The sequence below is a fragment of the Astatotilapia calliptera genome, chromosome 23 (genome assembly GCF_964374335.1).
Source record: "Astatotilapia calliptera chromosome 23, fAstCal68.1, whole genome shotgun sequence".
NCBI classification, from domain to species: Eukaryota; Metazoa; Chordata; class Actinopteri; order Cichliformes; family Cichlidae; genus Astatotilapia; species Astatotilapia calliptera.
In genome coordinates this window covers 19,423,354-19,450,000 of record NC_137443.1, presented here as the reverse complement: position 1 = coordinate 19,450,000, position 26,647 = coordinate 19,423,354, and the positions used below count along the sequence as shown (strand labels likewise).

General features: G+C 40.8%; 1 protein-coding gene across 1 annotated transcript in view; it reads right to left on the bottom strand.

Annotated features, from left to right (window-relative positions):
* Window positions 1-12,383, bottom strand: part of LOC113016309 (hydroperoxide isomerase ALOXE3-like) — a 13,260-nt gene extending 877 nt beyond the window's left edge. The window contains exons 1-7 of the mRNA XM_026159051.2: window positions 12,230-12,383; window positions 7,865-8,068; window positions 7,585-7,671; window positions 7,332-7,501; window positions 4,964-5,085; window positions 4,787-4,887; window positions 1-133 (exon numbers count right to left, since the gene is read on the bottom strand). The exon at window positions 1-133 is cut by the window's left edge and continues 38 nt beyond it. Of these exons, the coding sequence (XP_026014836.2) occupies window positions 1-133; window positions 4,787-4,887; window positions 4,964-5,085; window positions 7,332-7,501; window positions 7,585-7,671; window positions 7,865-8,068; window positions 12,230-12,292 (880 nt within the window). The 5' untranslated portion in view covers window positions 12,293-12,383. The remainder of the gene's footprint in view (window positions 134-4,786; window positions 4,888-4,963; window positions 5,086-7,331; window positions 7,502-7,584; window positions 7,672-7,864; window positions 8,069-12,229) is intronic.
* Between the last annotated feature and the right edge of the window lie 14,264 nt (window positions 12,384-26,647).

Below are 26,647 nucleotides of genomic sequence, written 5' to 3'. Positions count from 1 at the left end.
ACATGGCATGCACTGTTGTGTTAACACTGGGGAATGTGTCCAGTATCGTTTTCTCAGTTGTTGTCCCCTTTTCTTTTGGTGGGGGAAGTTCCATGGTAGTAGGACTGTTGGGCATCCAGCCACCAAAATCGTACTGCATTGGTGAAGTAATTGATACATTATTTATAGGCTTTGAGAGATAGTTTTTAGGTCTGATAGCATTAACCTTTGGATCCAAATGTACCAAATATTCCACATGATTTCTAAGGTGTTTCACATCCAGATTTATCCATCAAGTGTAACATCACACGCTGTGCAGTTTTTTCAGTCGCGTTATTCAGCTTCTGCTCAAACTGCACGATTGACTCACAGGGGTTAGAAGTTCGTAGGTCACGATGCAGGGTCTCACACTATACAGCCCGATGCCCTGATGTGACCTGAGTGCTCACACTGTGCGTCCATAAAATGAAGGTTATAACAGATAATCTGTCCCTCGCTCTCCCTCTCTGTCTTTCACTCACACAGACACGCACCACCACCATCAACTTTGCTAAATTGCTAATGAAAAACATTGATCAGGCAGCTGTGATTGAGCAGCAATGTAAATCCAACTATTTTCACGGTTGTTGTAGTCGTGATAATTTTGTGAGGCCAAATCTAAAAGGCTCGGATGCGCTTGCCAAAGTTCTACAAGTTGTGCCTCCATCGCTTATGTCCAGATCACACGCTGCACTGCTGTGCTACTTCGTTTTTTCACTTTCATTTCTGTGTTTGCGCGTCCGCAGTGTGAGAGGCTGTGGTGACACCCTCACGACGGCTGACAGGATTTCAAACTGGTTTGATTTTCTTACGACGAAGCGATTGATGATCGGGAGCTGGTCATGAGGTGTTAATCTCGTTACCCCACGTATACTACACGATGCATGACACACGATGAAGGCGAAACTCAGGTTTCCAATCACCAAAACGGTTGCACGACTGAAAAATCAAAATGAGCCCAAAATTGCACAGTGTATGCCCAGCATAATGGGCTGAAAAATACGTTAACTTCTACCTTCCTTTAGCAAGTGCGGAAGTCCAACTTTTTGTGCAATGATTAGCATCTTTCTCTGCCTTTTGGGTGCTACCACAGGTGCCTTTGATGGTGCAAAATGTCTCGTCGACATTGTTGGGGAGAAAACTTACAAACAAACAGTACAGCACTTCAGAGTCACAGTGTTAGTGATTATATTTGACAAGCTGAATGGATTCTGTACTGGATAGGAGACACAGCACGAGATTTACTGACAATAGTCTACAGACAATCAGGACCCAGACCACAATGCACTTAATATTGCACTTAAAAAAAGCATTTAATATTGCACCAAAAATAAATAAATAAAAAATCTGCGACAACAAGGCCGCAAAAGGTGAACCGCACTACAGTGAGGGACCACTGTACTGAAAACTGATCACATTTTAGCCAAGAGAACATATTTTTATATCCACTGCACAAGGTTAGTGAGTAACATGTTGGTGGCTGGGTGATTTGAATTACTCACTGTGAAAAAAGTCCTGATCTTGAACTTAATGAAATCTTAGTAAATAAATAATTCTTTGCTGATTTGCTCAAATATCTAGTGTCTATAACACCATAAGCCCATGGACTGCAGTGAATTCTAAGTTTTTAAAAAAACAACTTAAAGACAGACTCTTTTCTTTGCTTTTTCTACCAGGCTACAATTTAGTGTTTGATGCTGCTGACTGTAATTCAATTCAATTCAATTCAATTTCATTTATATAGCGCCAAATCACAACAAAAGTTGCCTCAAGGCGCTTCATAGATACAGAGAAAAACCCAACAATCATATGACCCCCTATGAGCAAGCACTTTGGCGACAGTGGGAAGGAAAAACTCCCTTTTAACAGGAAGAAACCTCCGGCAGAACCAGGCTCAGGGAGGGGCGGCCATCTGCTGCGACCAATTGGGGTGAGAGAAGGAAGACAGGATAAAAGACATGCTGTGGAAGTGAGACAGAGATTAATAACAGATATGAGTCAATGCAGAGAGGTCTGTTAACACATAGTGAGTGAGAAAGGTGACTGGAAAGGAAAAACTCAATGCATCATGTGAATTCCCGGCAGCCTACGTCTATTGGAGCATAACTAAGGGAGGATTCAGGGTCACCTGGTCCAGCCCTAACTATATGCTTTAGCAAAAAGGAAAGTTTTAAGCCTAATCTTGAAAGTAGAGATAGTGTCTGTCTCCCGAATCCAAACTGGAAGCTGGTTCCACAGAAGAGGGGCCTGAAAACGGAAGGCTCTCCCTCCCATTCTACTTTCAAATACTCTAGGAACAACAAGTAGGCCTGCAGAGCAAGAGCGAAGTGCTCTAATAGGGTGATATGGTACTACAAGGTCATTAAGATAAGATGGGGCCTGATTATCTAAGACCTTGTATGTGAGGAGCAGGATTTTGAATTCAATTCTGGATTTAACAGGAAGCCAATGAAGGGAAGCCAAAACAGGAGAAATCTGCTCTCTCTTTCTAGTCCCTGTCAGGACTCTTGCTGCACCATTTTGGATTAGCTGAAGGCTTTTCAGTGAGTTTTTTGGACATCCTGATAATAATGAATTACAGCAGTCCAGCCTGGAAGTAATAAAAGCATGAACTAGTTTTTCAGCGTCACTGTGAGACAGGATATTTCTAACTTTAGAGATGTTGCGCAAATGGAAGAACGCAGTCTTACATATTTGTTTAATATGTGCGTTGAAGGACATGTCCTGGTCAAAAATGACTCCAAGGTTCCTCACAGTGATACTGGAGGCCAAGGTAATGCCATCCAGAGTAAGAATCTGGTTAGATACCATATTTCTAAGATTTTCAGGGCCGAGTACAATAACCTCAGTTTTATCTGAATTAAGAAGCAGAAAGGTCTTTATGTCTTTAAGACATTCCTGCAGTTTAACTAATTGGTGTGTGTTATCTGGCTTCATGGACAGATAGAGCTGGGTGTCATCTGCATAGCAGTGAAAATTTATGCTGTCTTCTAATGATGCTGCCTAAGGGAAGCATGTATAATGTAAACAGAATTGGTCCTAGCACCGAACCCTGTGGAACTCCATAATTAACCTCAGTGGGTGAAGAGGACTCTTCATTTACATGTACAAATTGGAGTCTATTAGATAGATATGATACAAACCACTGCAGTGCAGTACCTGTAATACCTACAGCATGTTCTAATCGCTCTAATAGGATATTATGGTCAACAGTATCGAATGCTGCACTAAGGTCTAGCAGGACAAGCACAGAGATGAGTCCACTGTCAGAGGCCATAAAAAGATAATTTGTAACCTTCACTAAAGCTGTTTCTGTGCTGTGATGAGCTCTGAAACCTGACTGAAACTCTTCAAATAAACCATTCCTCTGCAGATGATCAGTTAGCTGTTTGACAACTACTCTTTCAAGGATTTTTGATATGAAAGGAAGGTTCGAGATTGGCCTATAATTAGCTACGACTGCTGGGTCTAGAGATGGCTTTTTAAGTAAAGGTTTAACTACAGCCACCTTGAAGGCCTGTGGTACATAGCCGATTATTAGAGATAGGTTGATCATATTTAAGATCGAAGAATTAATTGATGGCAGGACTTCTTTGAGCAGTTTTGTAGGAATGGGGTCTAAAAGACACATTGATGGTTTGGAGGAAGTAATTATTGAAGTTAACTCAGAAAGATCAATTGGAGAAAAAGAGTCTAACTTAATATCAATGGTACTAAGAGTAGCTGTAGATAATATTACATCTGTGGGATGATTATTGGTAATTTTTATTTGTGAAGAAGTTCATGAAGTCATTACTAGTTAACGTTAAAGGGATGGTTGGCTCAAAAGAGCTCTGACTTTTTGTCAGCCTGGCTAATATTTTATTATGGTGATTAGAGCATGCTCTAGGTATTAAAAATACTGATTTGAATCATATTTACGTAACTCGAATTTGTTAATGATGGAGTTTCATAGCGTTTTATGTTAGGACTCTTTACATTATACATGCCTCTCTTAGGCAGTATCCTTAGAAGGTATAGCGTACCTTTTTTATTAAAAAAAAATTCTGTCCATTAGGCAGATGAAGTGTAAGTTTATCAGTACAGGCAGTCTTAAACACTGTACTTAGGACTGCTGGGTTAGGACTGGTACACCCAGTCTCAGTTGAGAAACTGTAATTAGATTACAGTTTCAATGTTATAGTTACTTGCATTACAAAAATGCAATGCTGCAGTGAGCAGCAACAAGTATTGTATAATATATTACTTCTTTTGAGTAAGGACCCCAACACTGGTCTTTAACATACAATATAAAGCACCTTGAAGTGAGAGTTATGATTCTGCCCTTTATAATTACCATTGAATTAAACTGAAAAACATTTAAAATCCTTCGCATGACTTTCTATCAACTTTTAGATTTCTTAATACATTGGAAGATAAATTATGAACTACTTGAATCACCTTATGACTTAAAAGGAGGGCTGTGGCCTACAACAATGGTCATCACTGTAGTACATGAATGAGTGCACAATAAATGGCATTCCGATTGGAAATAGTTGTACGTAATTTCTGCTTCCATGTTCACGAGGTAAAGTTCAATTATGATCATAGAATACAATAAGCATTAAGTAATGTATTGTATTCACTGCTGATGGAGTTGCATCAACTCCTTCATAAACCTCAAAATTTTAGTGGATTTATCTATGCAAAAGTGATCCATGCAGAGAGAACTGAGAAAATCTGATGTGAACATCATCACTGATAATCAGGATATATTAAAATGCTTCACCTGTCCAGAGTTGACAGCTGAGTGCTGGGCAGAGCAAGTGAAGATCACCATGGTGACAAACTTGACCATCTCATCCATAGTGCTAAATTCTTGAGGAATTCCTGACAGAATAGGCAGAATAAATTATGAATTATGTCAACACAGAAATTAAATATAATATAATAAACAATGAACCACCTGTGGTTTCCTGTGAAAGAAATCCATACTGAAAAATTTCTTTAATCCAGTTCTGCAGTTCTGTGTCTTCTTGGACCTCAGCATCAGTCTTGTAGTAGAAGGCAAGTGTTGACTTCACCAACCTTTGGCCAAATGGAGACACATTCAAACATGTTCCTACTTCCATTGATGGTTTCTAAAACACATTTAAAAAGCTATAATGCATAACAGATAAAATAAATATAAAATATGTATGTTGGGTAATCAGGTTGTTAGTTTTTAACTGTTGCAAATCGGCAACGCCTGCCTCGAGAGGGTTAAAATCTAAAGAATTATGGATTTAATCAACTGCTCCCGTAACGGAACTGACATCCTCTTCTCGACAAAAAGCCTGGGCTCAGGAGAGCCCAATTGGCCTGCAGAGACGTTTGCTGTGTGATACTCTATGGCCGGTTGTGTTGTGTATTTAGCGACATTATCGATGGAGGACATTGAATGAGATCTACCAATTCGGAACCTCGATAACAGAGTTCTGGGTGATTGGATCTGGCTCGGACCTAGCTTATCGAAGAACAAGAAGCAGCCACAGCTGTTCAAAATCCCACCAGGCTGGCCGACAAGATAGACGATGAGTGGAGCTGTGAGTACTCAGACTGTGTTTATTGAACGCATATGGGCAAGATCTTGGAGAAGCTCACGGCTCTGCAATAGGAATTGAGAGATTTAGTCACCAGTGACAGACATTAGACCAGCTCTAAAAACTGGATGCAGTTGTTCGCACTAAACACAAACAACCACCATCTTCACTCATGCGGCTATCCCACTGGCAACAGATAGAGACCTGCCAAGGTTGAAGTTGACTGGAACAACAAAATTCTTCACTAATAACTAATGGTGCAATGGATAAAGGTTGATCCGTAATCCGAACTGATCCCAATCCACAGTTCTGTACGCAGGTGATCCGAAGATTCGAAAAAGAAGGAAAAAAAGTGTATGGTTCACGTCGTCAGTCTGTCAAGTGATAATTATGGCCAGTGTTAGTGGTCCAAGTGGAGGAGCAGAGGAGTTTGCGGCATTTAAGCAGCCCTTTGCTGCCCAATCCGACTGGGCTAAAGCTATTACAAAAGCTACTGGAGTGTTTAGCTGCAGACGGGAGGCCGTATTCCCTTGTGCTAAACAAGGGGTTTAAACTATGACGAATGTGCTTGAGCCACGCTATGATATCCCGTTGCGCGTCCACTTCAGTGACAAGATTGTAACCAGGCATTTACGAGCAGGAAAAGTTTAAAGTTATGGCTGAACTGTCACAGACATCTTCTGTTGCCCAACTACAAATGGGTGGACCTCCAGGTCAACGGAAAGCTACGTGACCGTGACCACTGATTATATCACAGCGGAGTGGTAGATACAAAGTCCTGTACTGCCTTGTATTGCACCTTAATTTGTTTTTATATAATTGCGTGGAATGAGTCTTGTGTTGAATGTTTTTAATAGGCAAAAAATATTTAACTAAGTTAATAAGAAATTTTTTTTTAAAAATTCATTTTTTTCTTTTTTTTGCCGATCTGAAAATTGATCCGATCCGTGACTTGAAACCGTAATCCGATCCGAACCGTGAGATTTTTGATCTGTTGCACCACTACTAATAACAAGATTGTTGTCTGAACTTTCTGTCTGACCTTCAAGGCCACCTGGGTCCACTGGAGACTTGATCTTCTTTCTCCTTCTTTTTTTCTCTTTCTCTCACCCAAACTGATCGCAGCAGATGGCCGCCCCTCCCTGAGCCTGGTTCTGTGGGAGGTTTCTTCCTGTTAAAAGGGAGTTTTTCCTTCCCACTGTCGCCAAAGTGCTTGCTCATAGGGGGTCATATGATTGTTGGGTTTTTCTCTGTATCTATTATTGTAGGGTCTGCTGTACAATATAAAGCATGGGGTGAACACGGGATACACTCACACACATACTCATGTAACGGACACAGACACTGAGTTGTTTTTGTTTTGCTGTCCTTAAACTGCTCTCCTAGTGGAGGTGAGTCTGAGTAGAGTCCTTTTTTTCTCCTCCTGTCCCTGATGTTGTGAATTTTCACTGTTCTTTTTAAATGCTATCTATTCTGACCTGTCTCCGCAATGTGATGTTTGTGTAATATATGTATGGTCAGAAGGGTCAGTTTCACTGCAGGCAACTGCATGTCACAAATAAAGGCTTCATTCATTTATTCTTTCATTTAAAATAATAACTGGGAAGCCATCTGGAAGAATTTTGTTTTTGTTTCGGCAAGCATCTGAAAGTACATTACTAAATTTACCAGGGTGTGAAGAATGGCCTAGGTGAACTTCGAAATAAATTGAAGTTATTCTGTATGTTGTGTCAGACAAAGTGGTAATAGAACCTGTTGATGATTTCCCAAAGCTGGAGTCCATCATCCCTGTAGTAGAAGTTTGGCACATCTTTCAGTCCACGTTCCTCAATATCATCTGGGATACAGAGGGAGCTGTAGGTCAGTGAGGTCAGTGATCTTCTCAGGATTGTGAGGGCACCCTCTCCACCAGAAGATGTAAACTAGGAAACAGTCAAATCTTAGTGGCAAAAAAATACATGTTGGTCAAAAAGAACATTTGTTTGTCCTTTTTGTTTGTTTATACCTTAGCAAAAGTTCCTCCTTTAGATATCAGAAGCATCCGAGCTAAGAAGTTGATGTTCAAAGTGTAGCGAGTGTGAGGTATGAGAAGCTGAGGGAAGCAGAGAAGTTCATTTGTAAGAAGACTACTTTTTCCTTTCTTGTCTGATGTTTTATATTCAAATGTTTAATTCTGCTGTATAACATATATGTAAATGGCTAACATCAAAGTCACAAGTTTTGTTGCTTTCTGTACCATTTACCATTGTGTTAAATCTTCGAAACAATTAATCAACTTTACATACCTTGTACAGTGGATGCACCATTGGAAGGTTGCGGAGCAGTGACACTGCAAAAACCTCAGCCAGCAGATGAGTACGCAGCAGATGAGCATTTAGTTCATAAAGGTTGAAGTTTGCACTTCTCACAAACGTCTTGGCCAACAACCAGTCGTACTCAGAATCACTAGGATAAAAAATCGGGTTGTCCTTTGTTGGTTTCTGCTTCAGCTGCAGGAGAAGGAATAAATGTGTTTTCTTACTTATACTACCTTTTTTTTTAATCATTACGAACTGCTAACCATCAAACACTTTTATAGATGTTGAGCAGACCAACTCAAACACAAACTGCAATGAAAAGCTTTATTTACTGTAAAAATAACGATTAAAGGCGCAGGAAAGAAACAGACCGAGGATCTTTGATAATCCAGGGAGACAGAGAAATGGCAGTTAGTGACTGGAAAGCACATGACTAGGAAAAGATTTGGATACTGAATGAAAGAATTTAAAGGTGAGTAGAGATTATTTGTCAAGTTAAAAAGGTCTTGTGTGAGGAGTTTGAGGAAAGGTTGCTGAGGCAGAGAGGAATAAAGGTAAGAGTAGTGGTGTGTGAGAGGCATAGAGGTGTTCAGGTAAGCAGCACACAGTGCAGGATTTACGGTGGCAGGACAGTCTGATGAAAGTGGAGAAGGGTCATGGCTGATATTCTTCTGAAAGATCCTGGGAAAACTGGCAAGCTGGAAGGAGGACTGCCGAAAAGCAAAAGTAGAAACTGCAGATTGACACTTTCCCAAAATTCAAGTCACAACAAAACCACCAGAGCAGAGACAACAGTCAGGCGTAGGATATCTGCCTCGTTGCTACTTAAATACACTAGGTTGACAGAACCAAATGGCCCTAGTTGTGCCAGAGAAACCATGTACACCACAGTCACACCCAGCTGCCCAACTGTTCCTGAAAAGCAAAACAGAAAGCGGTAGGTAAACCCCATCCACGCTGGATCGTACCAGTCCTCCTTTTCCCTGGTTGGCAAATCAATGATTCTACGTCACAGAAAAGTCTGCCTTCGTATCCTCTGGCTGTGATGTAGGTGTTAAGGCATGGAGGGAACTGTGATTTCAGTCTCTTCGCCCTTGTAATGTAATTTATAGATAATTGAAAGGGGAGAGACTAGTAGCCGAGAGTCTTAGGGGTCATGTGGAGGAAGGAGCCACTGCTGTTTGTGTCAAAATATTACTAGGGAACTAAAGATAAATCTGCAGTCTCTAAGTCAGGTTTAAGGACCCAATTTGGGGCTGAAGGGATGGTGAATTGTAAGAAGTGTGACAAACAGAACGTGCTGATCAAAAACCCTGTGATGATGATGGTGGGGAGTAACTGGCAGTTACTTCCACAGGAGCCTCAAGGGCCAAACCTCCGTACTGAGTTGTTTCATAAGCTAACCCATACGGAAAAGAAATAGTAAAAACTTATATGTGATTTACTCATGAAAGTGGCCACTTTCATGAGTAAATCATTTAAGGCTTACATGATTTACTCATGAAAGTGGCCACTTTCTCATTACTTTCATACATTGTTTTAGTAAGTATCCAAAACATACAAGTTTCATTATATAATTTTTCAAGGGATCTTATATCTGTTTTTACTCTTGTATGCTTTTCATACAAGTTTCACACAAGACAGATACAAACTTTATAAGATTTATATATATCTTTTCCATATGGGAACTGTCAATTAAATTCAGCACCAGAGTTTAAAATCACTTAAAAAGAAAGAGTGCCAGTGACAGGTTGTTGCATGTGGGGACCTTCGAGTCCAGAAGACACCGCTTACCAGTACCGCCACATTTGGAGGTTGGCACTTTCTTTAGGTTGAATGAGGCAGGTGGCCAAGAAAGGACAGACAGATCGCAATATGTGCAGAGTCACTCCACAAATCTCTGCCATCACCTTTGATGCCGGTCTTGTGTGACCCTGCTGCATTGGCTCCCATGCTACAAGCTAACAGATAAATCCCAATAGCTAAATTGACAAGATGAGAATTTTGAGAATCTTGTATGATCTTGTTGTGATTGTTTTAAGTTTCTGTCTGCTGTTTTTATCTTTGCTTTGTGTTGTTGGCGTTTTGTTCATATCTAAATATTAAGAGAAAGATCACATGTGACTCCTCATTAGGATAGGATTAGTGTAGGTGTATGAGATTTTAACTTCAGTTTGATATTGTTAGATGATATTCCTGAGTAGGGATGGGTATCGTTTAGGTTTTATCCGATATCGGTGCCAAACCGGTACTTTTGAAACGGTGCCGGTGCTTAAACGGTGCTCAAACCGGTGCTTAAAGAATGGAGAACACAAAATTGGTCCAAAAACCTCTCATGTTCAGCTGGTTTTTTTTGTAAAAAGATAACAATGTTAGCCTTTTCTGCAGCTATGGGGCATATATGGTATCACTCTTGGCTGGAAGCAGTGCTTAAACAATGGAAAAAACACAAACTTTGTCCAAAAACCTCTCATGTTTAACTGTTTTCCACTTTTTCTTTGGTCATTTTAGCCTTTTTGGCCAGGGTGAAGGGAGTATCTGCCATCAAACAAGAAGTCAGCTGCATGTAACTACGACTGTGTTTGCTAGTTCACCTTATATGCATTCATTTAATAATGTGGTTAGCCTACTCAGCATAAATTACACACGAACAACATTAAGCTACTCACGCAGAGAAGAATGGCTGCTGCTGCCATTATCATCCGTCATCATTTTTGCTACACTGGCAGGGGTAGGGGCCAGGACTCTCCTCTTCGGGTGCAGTAGATGCGCTCGGTGTGAGGTCTCGCAGCACGCTATCAAATACGGCGCATTTTTCGGCTTTAAAAAAAACGCTATGCGTCGCCAGGTGTTTCATCGGATTTGAGGTGTTACCTCCTTTGACAGTATCACAGTATCACCTTAAAGCACTTGTTGCAGGCTGCTGAGTTTGCATATTTTGCTGTGAAGTACAGCCAGACTTTTGACCGCTTGCCTTGGGCATTTTTAATCTAATTAAAATAACGTACGTACCTGGACCCGCCTACTATCCTCGGAAACGTAAAATGATTGGCTAGAATTCAAAGTGTATGACATCTCAGGAAAAAAAAGCACCGAAATAAAGCACCGAAATGTGCGCTGCTTTTCGGTCTGGTTACTACCATTTATGTCAGAACCGATACCGGTACCCATCCCTATTCCTGAGACATTCCTTGATATGCTGCTTAGAGATAGTGGTTATTCTCAAAGCTGAGCCAACCAGAATCTATCCAGCCTTTAAGCGATGATGTGCTGAATCCTGCTTCCGGTCCAAAAGTACTCTGCTTTTAATAGGGCTATTGTGCTTTTAACATATTTTAATGCTTGGTATCTTGTTCTATTTCATCTCAACAAGCCCCTAAAAACAGTCAGTGATCACTGTCGGCCTCTCTCTATTTTTATTTCCGCTAATCATTTTAAAGCTCAGTTTTTTAAAACCTTACGATGTAACTACAGCACAGCCCATGCAGCAGTATATTAATGACTAACCTTGTTTTGTGGATGGATTATCTCACTTGTTCCCCTGACTGAAGTTTGGTCCGTTTACAGCATCCTGCCATGCTAATGTTATGCTAACATAGCTGTGTCGCTAGCGATCATGCAGCACATCATTATATACCTGCTAGTCCAAGTTCTGTAATCCTACAAACGCCACTGCTGTTTAGTTTTCTGTCTTCATTTATGTTGGGAGTGATAGCAGAGCTGTAACGTTTTAATTTTTTCAGAAGTCTCTCATTCAGAACATGGTGTATTATATTTAAATGGAAGCTAGCGAGCTAACTCCCTGCTAACTTCGACTTCAGTTAAATTTCATAAATAATTCAGTTTTCATGGATGCCTGGATGTTAAACTTAATCATTGCACCTGGTAAAACAGCAACACTGATCATTTTATTAAAGATGAATGAATTTAGACAGTTTTTAAACTCTCAGTAATGCTGCAGAGATCTTTTGACTTAGGAACCTGCAGCGGAGTTTGGGCCCAGACGCGGCTAATGACGTCAGCCTTAAAGACCGGATAGACAATCAATAAGAGAATTGATAATGAATGGAATCCACGAGTGATATTGATATTGGAATTGGAATAAATTCTTATTAATTTCATTCCCTAGCTAAAGCTACTGAGAACTTTTTTCTGGCACAGACATTGGCAACAACAACAGGGATTGGTTTAGCAAGAGCTAATCTCTATGCAGAAGGAAAAAGATAAACAAAATCCATATACAATAGATGCACATTGTCTAAAGCAATTTGAGTGCTCAGGTAGGCTTGAAAAGTGCTATATACTGTAAGAACCAGTTAATTTACGTTATTAATGTCTGAGTTCTAAGCTCACCTGAATAGCAACTGGCATTAACTGATCAGCATTGTTTTTCCAAAGTAGGACAAGCGGGGCCATCAAGAACTGTTTGTTCCCATTGATGGTGTTTGACTCCACTTCATCCAAAATCTTGTAGTCACACAGGAAGATGTTACCCTTCTGTTTGAAATTTCAGAAGGAATGACAAATTATTTGACCCCATGCATTTAGTCTGGGTATTACAACTGCAAAGTAAAATTTGCCAATACAAATACCTCACCAACATACAAATAAGAGCAACCAGATATCAGTCAACTTTATTTAATAGAAATTTAAATTAAATAAACCTCCATTTCTTCTGCCAAATTATGCTGACCATCAGGGAAAACCGTTTCATCCGTGACAGATAAGTTATTGGGCAGTTGTGTACAGCGTTGGATCAAAATGGGATTGGTACCATTTAGAAACTGATAGCCAAAGAATGCATCTTCCTTCCAGTGTTTAGAGACGTATTCTAGAAATAAAACATAATTTTACTTCTCTGTGTTTAAAATGCTTTACAATCCTTCTCAACCACTGTTAATATCATAAAATTTGACCGCAGGCAAAAAACAGGAAAGTAAAATTCATCATGTCATGGACATAAATGCCAGAGTCCTAATAATATGACTTATTCTATGTTACTTTATGTGCTATTATACATTATATAATATGGTCTAATGATTGTTCATTACCTGAAACCTGAGTTTTGTGGACATTTAATAGTTGTTTAATATCCTCTATACAATTAAACTTGTTAGACTGAAGCATTCCCATCAGTCCCAGCCTTCCCAGTCTAGAAAAAAACACAGTAGCTTTTTCAGATGATTAGAATCATACATATATATATATATATATATATATATATATATATATATATATATATATAACAGGGCATTGTTGGAATGCTACTACGCAAGTAACCCCGGCGGAAGGGGCTACATGAATAGGATGGATTCTTCGATACCCAACATCCACAATGATGGCGAAACAACTAGTAGCTCAGTGTTCCAACATTCGAAAGAAGGGACTGCTCTCACAGCTAGAGATTGACAAGGTACAACACAAATGCTATGGCAAGGAGGAGTCAGGACGCCAGGTCAGGGGGGCGATATCATCACCCCCACCCGAGATTGGGTACATAGCCCCAAGTGCAATAGGAGAAGGATTGCACGTTAAGTGCGAGAGGAACTGACCTGAAAGATAGGATCATGGCCAAGCTTGAAACCTGGATCCCCCGTAGCCGGTTACCAAGATTAAGTGAAGTACCCTCAGAAGGTCTGCTAGATGATGTTAATGCAGCACTACGGACAATACCTACAACCACGATTACCGACACTAACAAGCTGATCTACAATACGGCAGCAGTGATCAGTGAGATGCTTGGCTACAAGATGAACAGCCACAAGGGGCAGTACCCTCCATGGAGAAGGAGGCTAGAGGGCAAGATCAAAGTAGCACGGAGGGAGGTTTGCCAACTAACGGAGTTGCAGAAAGGTGCGACAAAGAAGGTGCATAAGAAATACAGCAAGCTGTCCATACCTGAGGCCTTGGAAACTGCCAAGCAAAGACTCACAGCCTTGGCCAGCCGCTTGAGGAGGTACACCAGAGAGATAGAAGGCAGGAGAATAAACCAGCTGTTCTCCACAGAACCAGCAAAGGTGTACTCTCAGTGGCAAGGGAACAATAATAATAAGAGAACAGCACCACCCAGGCTGGAGACCGAGCAATACTGGAAGAGCATATGGGAGAAGGACGCAACCCATAACGGCAATGCTCAGTGGCTAGTGGATCTGAGGGCAGACCACAGCGACCTCCCCGAACAGGGTCCAGTAACCATCACAGTGGCAGATATCCAAGAAAGGGTCTCCAGTATGAAGAGTTGGACAGCACCAAGGCCCGACATGGTTCACGCCTACTGGCTAAAGAAGCTGACTGCACTCCACGAGCGTCTGGCAGCACAAATGAACCAGCTGCTAGTTAACGAGAGACACCCGGAATGGCTAACCGAAGGTCGGACGGTCCTGATCCCCAAGGACCCCAAGAAGGGACCGGTCCCCTCCAACTACCGACCAATAACCTGCCTCAGTACTACATGGAAGCTCCTGTCAGGCATCATATCAGCTAAGATGAACAGGCACATGGGTCAATACATGAGCGGGACACAGAAAGGAATTGGCAAGGATACCAGAGGCGCAAAACACCAGCTACTGGTAGACAGAACAGTCAGCCGAGACTGCAAGATCAGACTGACCAACCTGTGCACTGCCTGGATTGATTACAAGAAGGCCTATGACTCAATGCCCCACAGCTGGATACTGGAATGCCTAGAATTGTACAAGATCAATGAGCCTTCATCAGGAACTCAATGGGGATGTGGCGTACAACACTAGAGGCCAACTCCAAGCCCATAGCACAAGTCACCATCAAGTGCGGGATCTACCAAGGAGATGCTCTGTCCCCACTGCTGTTCTGCATAGGCCTGAACCCCCTCAGTGAGATCATTAACAAGACTGGCTACGGATACTGACTACAGAACGGAGCAGTTGTCAGCCACCTCCTGTACATGGATGACATCAAGCTGTATGCCAAGAGTGAACGAGACATCGATTCACTGATCCACACTACCAGGCTATACAGCAATGACATTGGAATGTCGTTCGGACTGGAGAAGTGTAGTCGGATGGTAACAAAGAGAGGGAAGGTAGTCAGAACTGAGGGGATTGAACTACCAGAAGGCAACATTGCAGACATAGAGGACAGTTACAAGTACCTGGGGATCCCGCAGGCGAATGGGAACCATGAAGAGGCCGCTAGAAAAGCTGCAACCACCAAGTACCTGCAGAGGGTCAGGCAAGTCCTGAGGAGTCAGCTGAATGGTAAGAACAAGATCCGGGCCATCAACACGTACGCCCTGCCCGTGATCAGGTACCCTGCTGGGGTAATAGGCTGGCCAAAGGAGGAGATAGAAGCCACTGACATAGGAAGGGGGCCGGGGACTGGTGAGTGTCAGCACCACAGTCCAGGATGAGACAACGAACATCCAAGAATACATTGGCAAGATGGCCCCAACTGACCGAGTGCTCAGTGAATACCTCAGGCAGCAGAAACCCAACAAAGAGGAGGGAGACGAGGAACCATCATGGAAGGACAGGCCCCTGCACGGTATGTACCACCGGCAGATAGAGGGGGTGGCTGATATCCAGAAATCCTACCAGTGGCTGGACAAAGCTGGACTGAAAGACAGCACAGAGGCACTAATCATGGCAGCACAAGAACAAGCTCTGAGTACAAGATCCATAGAGGCTGGGGTCTATCACACCAGGCAAGACCCCAGGTGCAGGCTGTGTAAAGATGCCCCAGAGACAATCCAGCACATAACAGCAGGGTGCAAGATGCAGACGGACAAAATGGTGGTGGCTAACCAACCGGACATAGTGGTGGTAGATAAACAGAAGAAGACGGCCGTAGTGATCGATGTAGCGGTTCCGAATGACAGCAACATCAGAAAGAAGGAACACGAGAAGCTGGAGAAATACCAAGGGCTCAGAGAAGAGCTCGAGAGGATGTGGAGGGTGAAGGTAACGGTGGTCCCCGTGGTAATCGGAGCACTAGGTGCGGTGACTCCCAAGCTAGGCGAGTGGCTCCAGCAGATCCCGGGAATAACATCGGAGATCTCTGTCCAGAAGAGCGCAGGGCTGGGAACAGCTAAGATACTGCGCAGGACCCTCAAGCTCCCAGGCCTCTGGTAGAGGACCCGAGCTTGAAGGATAAACCGCCCGCAGGGGCGTGCTGGGTGTTTTATAAATATATATATATATATATATATATATATATATATATATATATATATATATATATATGTATGTATGTATTGTATTGTATGTATATCTATATGTATGTATATCTATATGTATACATATATATATATGTATATATGTATATATATATATGTATATATATATGTGTATATATATATGACATGAGGGGTTCACCCTGTGGCCCCAATGTAGACCATCTCCACAGTCTTAGTCAAAGAGAAGCGGATGTCATAGGGGAGTGATAAAACACTGTCTGCCTTCAGGTGGGAGATGCCCTGCTTGTCCCAGCTGGAAAAGAAGATAAAGGCAAAACATATAAAATATACAAAAACAAAATAACTTAAGTGTAGTGGAAAGGGATTATAGTACAGAAAACAAATGGCATTACTGACTAATTGTTTGTATATGCACATCTATGCTTCGACCATGCACATCAAATTCTAGCAGATATTATGTAGTGTTTAAATTATCTTGGTATTTCACAAATTTACATCCAACTGATCGAGCCAGGGGTGGAGAAGGATTTCAGGCCTTCATTCTATTGGTTCTCATGATGCTCTCATCTCTTACCTGTAGAGTTTGCGTCTTTCCAGAAGCTCCTGTTCCCGACTGTACGGGCTAAGAAGTCTGTGCTTGTCTTCAATTGCTGTGAGAGCTAGAAAAAACACACACAAGGTAAAAATTCTTTTAAAAGACAGAACGGTTTGGATTTGATCTACCTGCTTGGTCTGTTTCATTAGTTCTGGTTACCAGTTGCAGATGTTCCTGCTGGTTTTCATGATATTGTTTGTTTTTGTTTCAATTAACTCCAGATGTTTGTGGTCAGAGTTGATAATAAATTATAATATAAGTTATATCCATTATTCCTAGAATTTTGCTGTGCTTGCAGCACTTTTACTCTTACTTTTACTTTGTCGTGTAGTGTACTTAGTGTGTACTCAGTTTGTGTGTGGGCGTGTCAAAATAATGAGGAATCTCCGGAATGTTACAGATACTGGCCAAAAAACTACCAAAGGTAGATTGCAATGTAAACGCTGTCTTCAGGTGGAAAACTGGAGGAGCAATACACTTGCTGCTGATTTGCTCCTCCGTCTTGTGGTGGACAGGAACTATTCTCTCAAACACTCACTGAGGAGATCCAATTAGCAAATTCTTTATTGTCTATAAAATTTCTCTTAAAGATTTTTTAAAAAAAAGAAAAAAGAAGACAGGCAGAAAAAAAAGAAGACTTTCTTAATGTGTCATTTTTCAGTTAATTTTTATAATCTTTATGATCTCTTCTAAATGAATAGCTACATCATTTTTTGCTTTTAATTTATTCATTTCTAACATTGACACAAACCTGCTCCCTCTCTGAAGTAGTGCGGCTTGCTGTTAGTGATCCAGCGGTAGACAGGAAAGCTGTATTTGCCTCCCTCAGGGGACGTCACATCCACCTTAGCAGGATACCAAGCCATGTTTGGGACAAGCGTCTGATTCTCTTTCTCTAGCTCTATCAGTGCTAGATGTCCAAGGGATTTTCGGCAGGACACAATAAAATGTGACACCTGAAGTAAAAGTAGCATATACCTTTGAATACCTTTGAAAAATGTACAATAGGTCAGCATGTATTAAACTGACAATTGTATTTTATCATACGTCTTTACCTCCTAGTAATCACAGTGCAGTTACTATACAGGCAAAATTAAAATGTACATTTCAGTTTCAGAGTATTTAATGCTATAAATCACGATGTAATCTCATATAACCATGGCACAAATTTAAACATCCATTTTCCTGTGGAGAATATTTTATCTGATTAGGAAGGATACCACCCTTCCCACTGTGGAAAGTACAGCCTTGTTTCGAATAACATGGCCAAATTGATTAAAAACTCCAGAATGTGACTAACTGTAGTTGAGTTTATGTACGACAGACTTTTAAGGTGGCTGTAATCAAACCACTATTTATTAAGCTCTCTCAGGTTTTGTCTTGTCTCCCACAGTTTGTGTTCCATCCACTCTCCCTATGCTCTCTTTTCTTTGACCTTACTTCCAAGTAATAACTTACTTCCAGATGGCTGCCTCTACCTGAACTTGCTTCTTCTGGAAGACTTTTAACTTCTATAAGGGAGTTGATTTCCTACTGCCTTTATATTGCTCATAGCAGATTATCTGTTTGTTGTGGCTTTCTCTAATGTCGTATGCTCTTTACCTTAAAATAGAGACTACCTGGAGGTGACTGTTATTGTGAATTGAGTTTATATATATAAAAAAAGTAACTGAGTATCATACTTACTGCTCCCCTGTAGAAAGATGGCACACAGCTCCACAGGTGTGTGCGTTCACTCTCTCCATCTGTGCCGACTAGCTTAATGTAGATCTTGTTAAAAGTGGAGGCATTGGAGACATTGCCAGTGAAAATGATCACCTCATAATCGCCCATTTTCACTCTTGAAAGAAGAAAAATCCTGATGGGAACAAAATTATATTAACCAAAAGATATTATGAGAAGTAATTTCAAATGTGTCCTCTATCTACGATCAGTTTCAGTGCAGAAACTGTCAGTGTTATCTATCTTACCTCTGCTAATGACGCCAAGATCTTACTCTGAAGATCTTCCCTGTTCATCTAACAACTCAAAACCGATTTCTCTTTTTATGCAGAACTTGTGGGAGTGTCCTCTAAGGTGCATCTGTCAACAATGTTCAACCTTTTCAATGTTTCATTTCATTCGTTCATTTTAAATCTCTGCCGTTCTGTGTCTCTGCACAGAATAAGTCCTAATCCATTGATGCTTTGTGGGTGACATTAATTAGCTACACCAAGAATATACACAAAATCAATCTGCACTGCATTTTGAAGTGTTTCATTGTGTTTGCTGGTAAAGATTTTGGTCAAGGTCATATTTCAATACAGGTGTGACTGAGCATCAGCTGCAGGTTACCAGAAACAAACTGAGCAGGATCTCATTGGAAATCAGAATCAGTGCAGTTGCATTTTAATGCTTTTATTGCAAATAGAAAAATAAATAAAAGTAAAAAATAATAAATAAAAGCAATGCTTTTCAGTAGGTATTAACACTGTATTGTTTTCGTTCAAAAGATGAGCAATGAAACATGAAATTGTTTTCCTGCTCAGCCAGTTGGATCAACAAAACACCTTTCAATCTATTGTCTGCCTCAGTGCTAGTAATCATACACTTCCTTAAACCTGTTGTGAAAGATCAGATTTTAATAAACAGATTAAGGCCTTGCACTTGAATTACAGGTCTAATTTCACTTTCAATTTTACTCATATCATTGATTTTTTTTTTCTAAGGGAATGAAGATTTTATTTTAATTAAAAAAATCTTATTCTAGAGATGAGTTTTTCAGAAAGTTCAAGTTAAAAAAAAAATCAATTTTCTCATCATGACTTCATGGTTTAGGCTTTACAGGACCAGGTTATGATGGCAACTACCTTTCAGAACACTAGACTATTACACGGGGCAGTATGAATAAGTTAAACTACAAAAACGATAAAGGAGGAACAAGGAAAAGATACGATAGAAGATAACAGGGAGAGATGTTATGAGGAAACTGTCATTCATTCAGTGTTCAAAAGTTTCTCAGTTCAACATTGAGGCCAAAATGTTTGTTCCTGGAGGTTTTAATCAATTGAGGAATGGATGAATGAATAAAAGGAATTTGGTAGGATAACCTATTAAAATTACAGTGTATATTTCATTTCTGTAGCAGATCTCCAGCCAAACAGATCATGTCTCCTGTCTGCCGAGAAGCAGCAACAATTACATTAATCCAAACTATGATCAGCCAGTGTATACCCCTGTATATGTTGGAGGAACTTCTTACACTCAACAAAAATATAAATGCAACACCTTTGTTACTGCTCCCATTCCCCATGGGATGGACGTAGAGACCTAAAATTCATTCCAGATACACAATATAACCATCCCTCCCAAACAGTGGTCACAAATCAGTCCAAATGTGTGGTAGTGGGCACATCTGCTATATTGAGATAATCCATCCCACCTCACAGGTGTGCCACATCAGGATGCTGATCTGACATCATGAGTAGTGCACAGGTGTACCTCAGACTGCCCACAACAAAAGGCCACCCTGGAATGTGCAGTTTTTTGTGCTATTGGGGGTCTGGGGACCCAGAACCGGTCAGTATCTGGTGTGACCACCATTTGCCTCATGCAGTGCAACACATCGTCGCATGGAGTCTATCAGATTGTCAATTGTGGCCTGTGGAATGTTGGTCCACTCCACTTCAATGGCTGTGCGAGGTTGTTGGATATTCGTGGGAACTGGTGCACGCTGTCGTATACGCCGGTCAAGCACATCCCGAACATGCTCAATGGGTGACATGTCCGGTGAGTATGCTGGCCATGCAAGAACTGGGACATTCTCAGCTGCCATCTGCCCTGAACAATGTGAACCATGATTCATCCGTGAAGCGCACACCTCTCCAACGTGCCAGACGCCATCGAATGTGAGCATTTGCCCACACAAGTCTGTTACGGTGACGAGCTGGAGTCAGGTCAAGACCCCGATGAGGACGACGGGCATGCAGTTGAGCGTCCCTGAGACGGTTTCTGACAGTTTATGCAGAAATTGTTTGGTTGTGCAAACCAATTGTTCCAGCAGCTGTCTGGGTGGCTGGTCTCAGACGATCTTGGAGGTGAACCTGCTGGATGTGGAGGTCCTGGGCTGGTGTGGTTACACGAGGTCTGCGGTTGTGAGGCCGGTTGGATTTGCTGCCATATTCTCTGAAACGCCTGTGGAGACGGCTTATGGTTGAGAAATGAACATTCAATGCACGGGCGACAGATCTGGTTGACATTCCTGCTGTCAGCATGCCAATTGCACGCTCCCTCATTGCTTGTGGTGTCTGTGGCATTTTGCTGTGAGACAAAACTGCACATTCCAGGGTGGCCTTTTGTTGTGGGCAGTCTGAGGTACACCTGTGCACTACTCATGATGTCAGATCAGCATCCTGATGTGGCACACCTGTGAGGTGGGATGGATTATCTCAATATAGCAGATGTGCCCACTACCACACATTTGGACTGATTTGTGACCACTGTTTGGGAGGGATGGTTATATTGTGTATCTGGAATGAATTTTAGGTCTCTACGTCCATCCCATGGGGAATGGGAGCAGTAACAAAGGTGTTGCGTTTATATTTTTGTTGAGTGTACTTCAGCTGCTGCAAAATTCCACTGAAAGGTCGAGACTTTGACTTGGTGGTTTCTCAGCAGTATTCAGCTTCTTCATCAATTGTTCTTTAGCAAAAAAAAGACAAAGGGGGTTGTTTTTCTTCCCGTGATTCGGTTTATATACAGTACAGATAACATTTTGGTGATTTCACAAAGGGTCCCTGTCAGTGCTACAACCAGTTTTTGCTAGTATATAAATTAAATTGTGAACTAAATTGTCACAATATGGCTGTGTGCAGGCAAAAGTAGGACCCAAACGCAAACTCACAGAGACAAAAGGTAAACTCAAAAAACACAGCTTTATTGCTGGCGTGGAGTGGGACACGAAAAACAATACAAAATAAACTAAACTGGGAAAACTAAAGCACAAGGAGCCACAGGGAAAAATCACACAGCTATGATGGAGGACGCAACACTGACAAAGAGAAACATGGGGCTTAAATACACTGAGGGATAACGAGGGGGAATGAGCCACAGGAGGAGAGCACAGCTGAGAGTAATTAAGCAGGACGAGGCAAGGGAAGCAAAACTAGAAACATTAACATAGAACAGACTGTGAAAGTAAAACAGGGAACACACTGACGGAACTCAAGACATGTGGACTTAACAGACTGGGGGAGACAGAACATAGGGATCTGAAACATGGAACAGAAAGGCACAGTAGATCAACATGAACATAACAACGCCACAGGGGAAGAGTAAAACAAAATGCAGGAACACAGGACCTCTTTCAAAATAAAACAGGAAACATAATGAGACGTAGACATGACAACCCAAACTTCACAATGTAAGACACAGACATGAAACACATGAAGAGCAGGGGAGATTTACCATAGTTGGAAACACGAGGGGGAAATAATAAGAACTAGAAACACTTAAGCATGATAACAAATGAACTTAGGAACCTGAAGGGCTTACATAAACTAAAACATCAAAATGAACTAAAACTCAAAACACTGGGTCATAAGACCCAGGATCGTGACATAAATAATAATAAAAAAAAATGTCAGTTTGTCTTATTGTATGTCCTGTTTGATCTTTGGAGTCAGTAACTTTATTAATGAGAATTATTAATGAGAATTATTAATGCAGAATTACGAAAAAATGTTAATAGTTTAAGCTTTTTCTGATATGTTAGTTAATACAATTCATTACACTGGCAATACACTGCAATAACAACCGACATGTGAATGATTACACAAGGAACTAACAAGAAGCAGGTGAAACCCCATTAAACTATGAAGAGGAAAAGAGGAAACGATAAACAACAAAACAAAAAGAAACAAGGAAATTTAGCAAATGTACTGTACTCCAAACAAGCAACGAATAAGTTATTGTTTATTCCAACAGGAAGTTATCTTTAAACCAGAGAAGTTATGAGGAAATCGTCATTCATCCAGCGTTGTGGAAAGAACAAAATTTTGTTATAGACTGCTGTAGTTTCCTTAAGCTGGGCATATACAGTGGGATGCAAAAGTTTAAACAATTTTGTTTTTTGTTTAAACAATTATTGAACACTTTCTGTAAATCCAATAAACTTCATTCCACTTCTCAAATATCACTGTGTGTGTCTCCTATATGATATATTTAACTGACCTTTTTATATTGTAACAACCAACAATTTATACAGGAAAATAATGACTATTAACAAGGTTGCCCAAACTTTTGCATCCCACTGTACTGTGAGATTTTTTCAGTCGTGTTGTTTAAATCCTGCTCAAACTGTGTCACTGAATCACAGGGGCTAGAAGTTCATATGTTACGATGCAGGGTCTCACACTACACGGCCCGATGCTGTGATGCTACCTGAGTGCTCACGCTGTGCGTCCATAACATGAAACTTATAACACAAAATCTGTCTCTTACTCTAACGAAAAACATTGACCAGGCAACTGCAACCGAGCAGCAATTGTATTCTATTTTATTCAATTGTATATAGTATTTTATTTAATTTTATGCTATTCTATTGTGTACAGTTGTGTACAGTATCTATTGATATCTTATTCCAGTGTTTTTCTTTTTTTCTAATTTTCCATGTAACTTCATCCACTGCTGTAACAAAACAAATTTCTGACGTGTAGGACTAATACAGGTTATCTTATCTTATCTTATGTCCATCCAACTCTTTTCACAGTTGTTGTAGTCGTGATAATTTTGAGGCCACATTGAAAAGCCTGAGATGAGCTTGCCAAAGTTCTACAAGTTGGGCATCCATCACTTGTGTCCAGATCACACCCTGCACTGCCATGCTACTCCATCTTTTTCACATTCATTTCTGAGTTTGTGCGTGCGCAGTGTGAGAGGCCACGTTGACACCCTCACGAGGGACAACCACTTTGATTTTCTTGCGACTATACAATTGATGACCGGGAGCCGGTTGTGAGGTGTTTTGTTACCCCATGTTCTCTCTTCTCAAAATCCCACAAGGCTGCCCGACACGATAGACGATGGGCAGGGCTGTAAGTACTCGGACTGTGTTTATTAAACGCAATATCGACAAGATCTTGGAGAAGCTCATGGCTCTGCAATATGGATAAGATACTGAAGAAGAACAACAGGAATTGAGAGACCTGGTGACCAGTGACGGACATTAGACCAACTGTAAAATTGGAAGCACTTTGTTCGCACTAACCAAAACAACTACGATCTTCATCTCATGAGGCCCCTCTGGCGCCAGCTGGATGCTCAAGGCAAAAGCTGACGGGAATAACAAATTCTCCTTAGATAACAAGACTGCGTTGTGACTTTCTCCGTTCTCATTCAAGGCCCTCCTCGTCGGCTGAAGATTGTTGACTTTTGCCTAATTGAGTGAAGGGACACTTTCTCCCAGCTGAACATTGAACACACACACACAGTCACACATACGCACGTACACTGACACAGACCTTCAAAGCTTATGTCTTCTTTGTTGTGAGATGTGCTGATTCATGTGCTGAGGTGTTTTTTGCTGTTCTTAAGCTGTTCTCCCTGTTGCAGCTCAGTCTGGGGGGAGCTCTTTTTTCTCCTCGTCTTTCCTCATGTTGTGCATTTTCCATTGTTATACCTCTCTGACCTGTCTTCCCCATGTCATGTTTGTGTAATGTATGTATGGTTGGAAGGGTAAGATGGCGCTGGCAAACGGTCGGCAGCCTTAACCCAATTTCCTTTGGGGTCAAACTTCAGGATCAATAAAATTTTATTGAGTTGAATTTGAATTGAATGTATACTACACGATGCATGACACACGATTAAGGCCAAGACATGACTGAAAAATCTGGTCAAAATGGGCCAAAAATCGCACAGTGTATGCCCAGTTTTAGTGGGCACTTCGTTTCTCTGTTAGGAGAACTTCCTACTACCATTCATGCTGCTCATAAACCTTTCCTATTAGTATAAACTTAGCAGCTATGAATACATATTTTTTAAAGTTTCCAGTCAGATTGAATTTATACCTGACAGGACATGTCATGGTCTCCCAGTCCTCATGTTGTGTCTCGATTGCTCTGCCTCTCTTTGGTGTCAAATCTTTGCACTACATGTGTCATGAAAGCTCAGATGAAACTTAGACCTTCTGTTATTTAGCCTCTACATCAATGAGTGTGTCATGGCAAAAATGTGCAAATGTATGAATGATACTGTAATGTATACACTTAAAACACACACAAAGTGAAGAACATAATAATGTTAGGAATGGGAAGATTCATGAGGTGGCTTGACCAGTCTTCTCTTACTCTTGATATAAGACTAAAGGTTTACTTTTCTGAATATAATTCAAAATAATCTGTTAGAACAGACATTTTCATTGAGATGACTTAAATTGTAAGGTGAGCTTTAAAAATGTATATTATTCTCTGTTCACATTTCAGTTTGAAGTATCATCATCAGAGGCTGCCTCCCCGTGGATACTGCTAAGATCTTTATACACGGTATAATTCAGTCCCATGTTGGTGACAAACTGGCCAAACAGTCTCTAAACCACTCAAGTCTTTTTATAAACAAACTTTACAAAAATCTGGACAAAAAGTAAAAGATATAAAGTAAAAAAAAAGGAACAAGAGAATATAAACATTAGCACTACTTACCAAAGGCCATGTTAAGGAAGGCGGGGAGAGTTTGTTCTCTTGGAATGGACAGATTTTCATGTTCTAGTTGTGTATTAGTTTTCTCTATTAGTTAGTCTTGAGTTCAGTTTCTTCTAGAGTCTCTTAGTTTTCATTATTTATATTTCGAGTTCTTGAGTGATTATGTTTTCGATTATGTTCTTATATTGTGTCCAGTCTGTCCTAGTCTTGTCTCTGTTCTGCCATCACTGTTCCCATGTTTGTTTACCTTTGTTCCTCCGGTCATGTCTCCATGTCCACCTGCTCTCTCTCTGTTCTGTCTTCAATACTATCTGTGTGGTTATAACGTATGTAGTCCTGTCCCTGCTTCCCCTCCTATACTCCTCCACAGGACTGTGTGTGTTATTGTGAGGTGCAGTGAGAGCTTTGCCTCTGTAGACCACATTCACCACCACATGTAAATCAAACAATTAAAATGTAATTGAAGTTCATATTTTCAGCTATAATTCAAGCAGTTTTGTGTTAATTCTTCATCAACTTTTAGGAATTACAGTCATTTTTATACACAGTCACTCAATTGCAGACACAATTAAAAAATAACTGGAGAAATTAACACAATAGTGAATGTGAGGACAGTTTTTCTGCAAGAACCTTTTTGGATCCCGTTTGAGTTGCTGTCTGTTTGTGGGTCTTTCTACTTTCAGGTTTGTATTTAATCATGGAAAAGCTGCTCTTTTGGGTTAAGATGAGTTGACTGATTTCACCATTGAAGAATATGCTTTTTCTTTATCTTAAAAAAAATTGGGTTACTTTTGCAGGATGTTTTGAGTCATTATCCATTTGCACTGCTAAGCAACATCTAATAACTTTCGCAGCCTTTGTCTGCGTTGTCCGATCAGACTCCGACATTGTTATTTATAATGTGCACATTATAAACTGCGCCCTAGTGGCCCAGTTTCAATGGCAGCCACATTTCCCCATTCCACCATGCTGCCACCATCATGTTAGACAGATCATGTGGTATGCTTTCTCTCATAAACAGTTTCTGTTCTTCTCTACTTTTCTCTTCTCTTAATTCTGGTACAACTTGTCCTTGGTTTCACCTCTCCAGAGATTGTTTTACAGAACAATGCCAGCTATATTAGATGTTTTCTTCCAAAGTCTAATCTAAATTTCCTGGTGTTAAATGTAACCAGTGGTTAAAACCTTGTTGGCTGTAGCAGTGATACACCTGTTTCCTCAAGAATGTTGTTGACTTTGTTAGATGTTGTAAAAATGTTTTTCTTTACTGTGGAATAATTCTGTCACCATGCCCAGTTTTGTTTTGTGGTCTTTCAGGACGTTTTGTG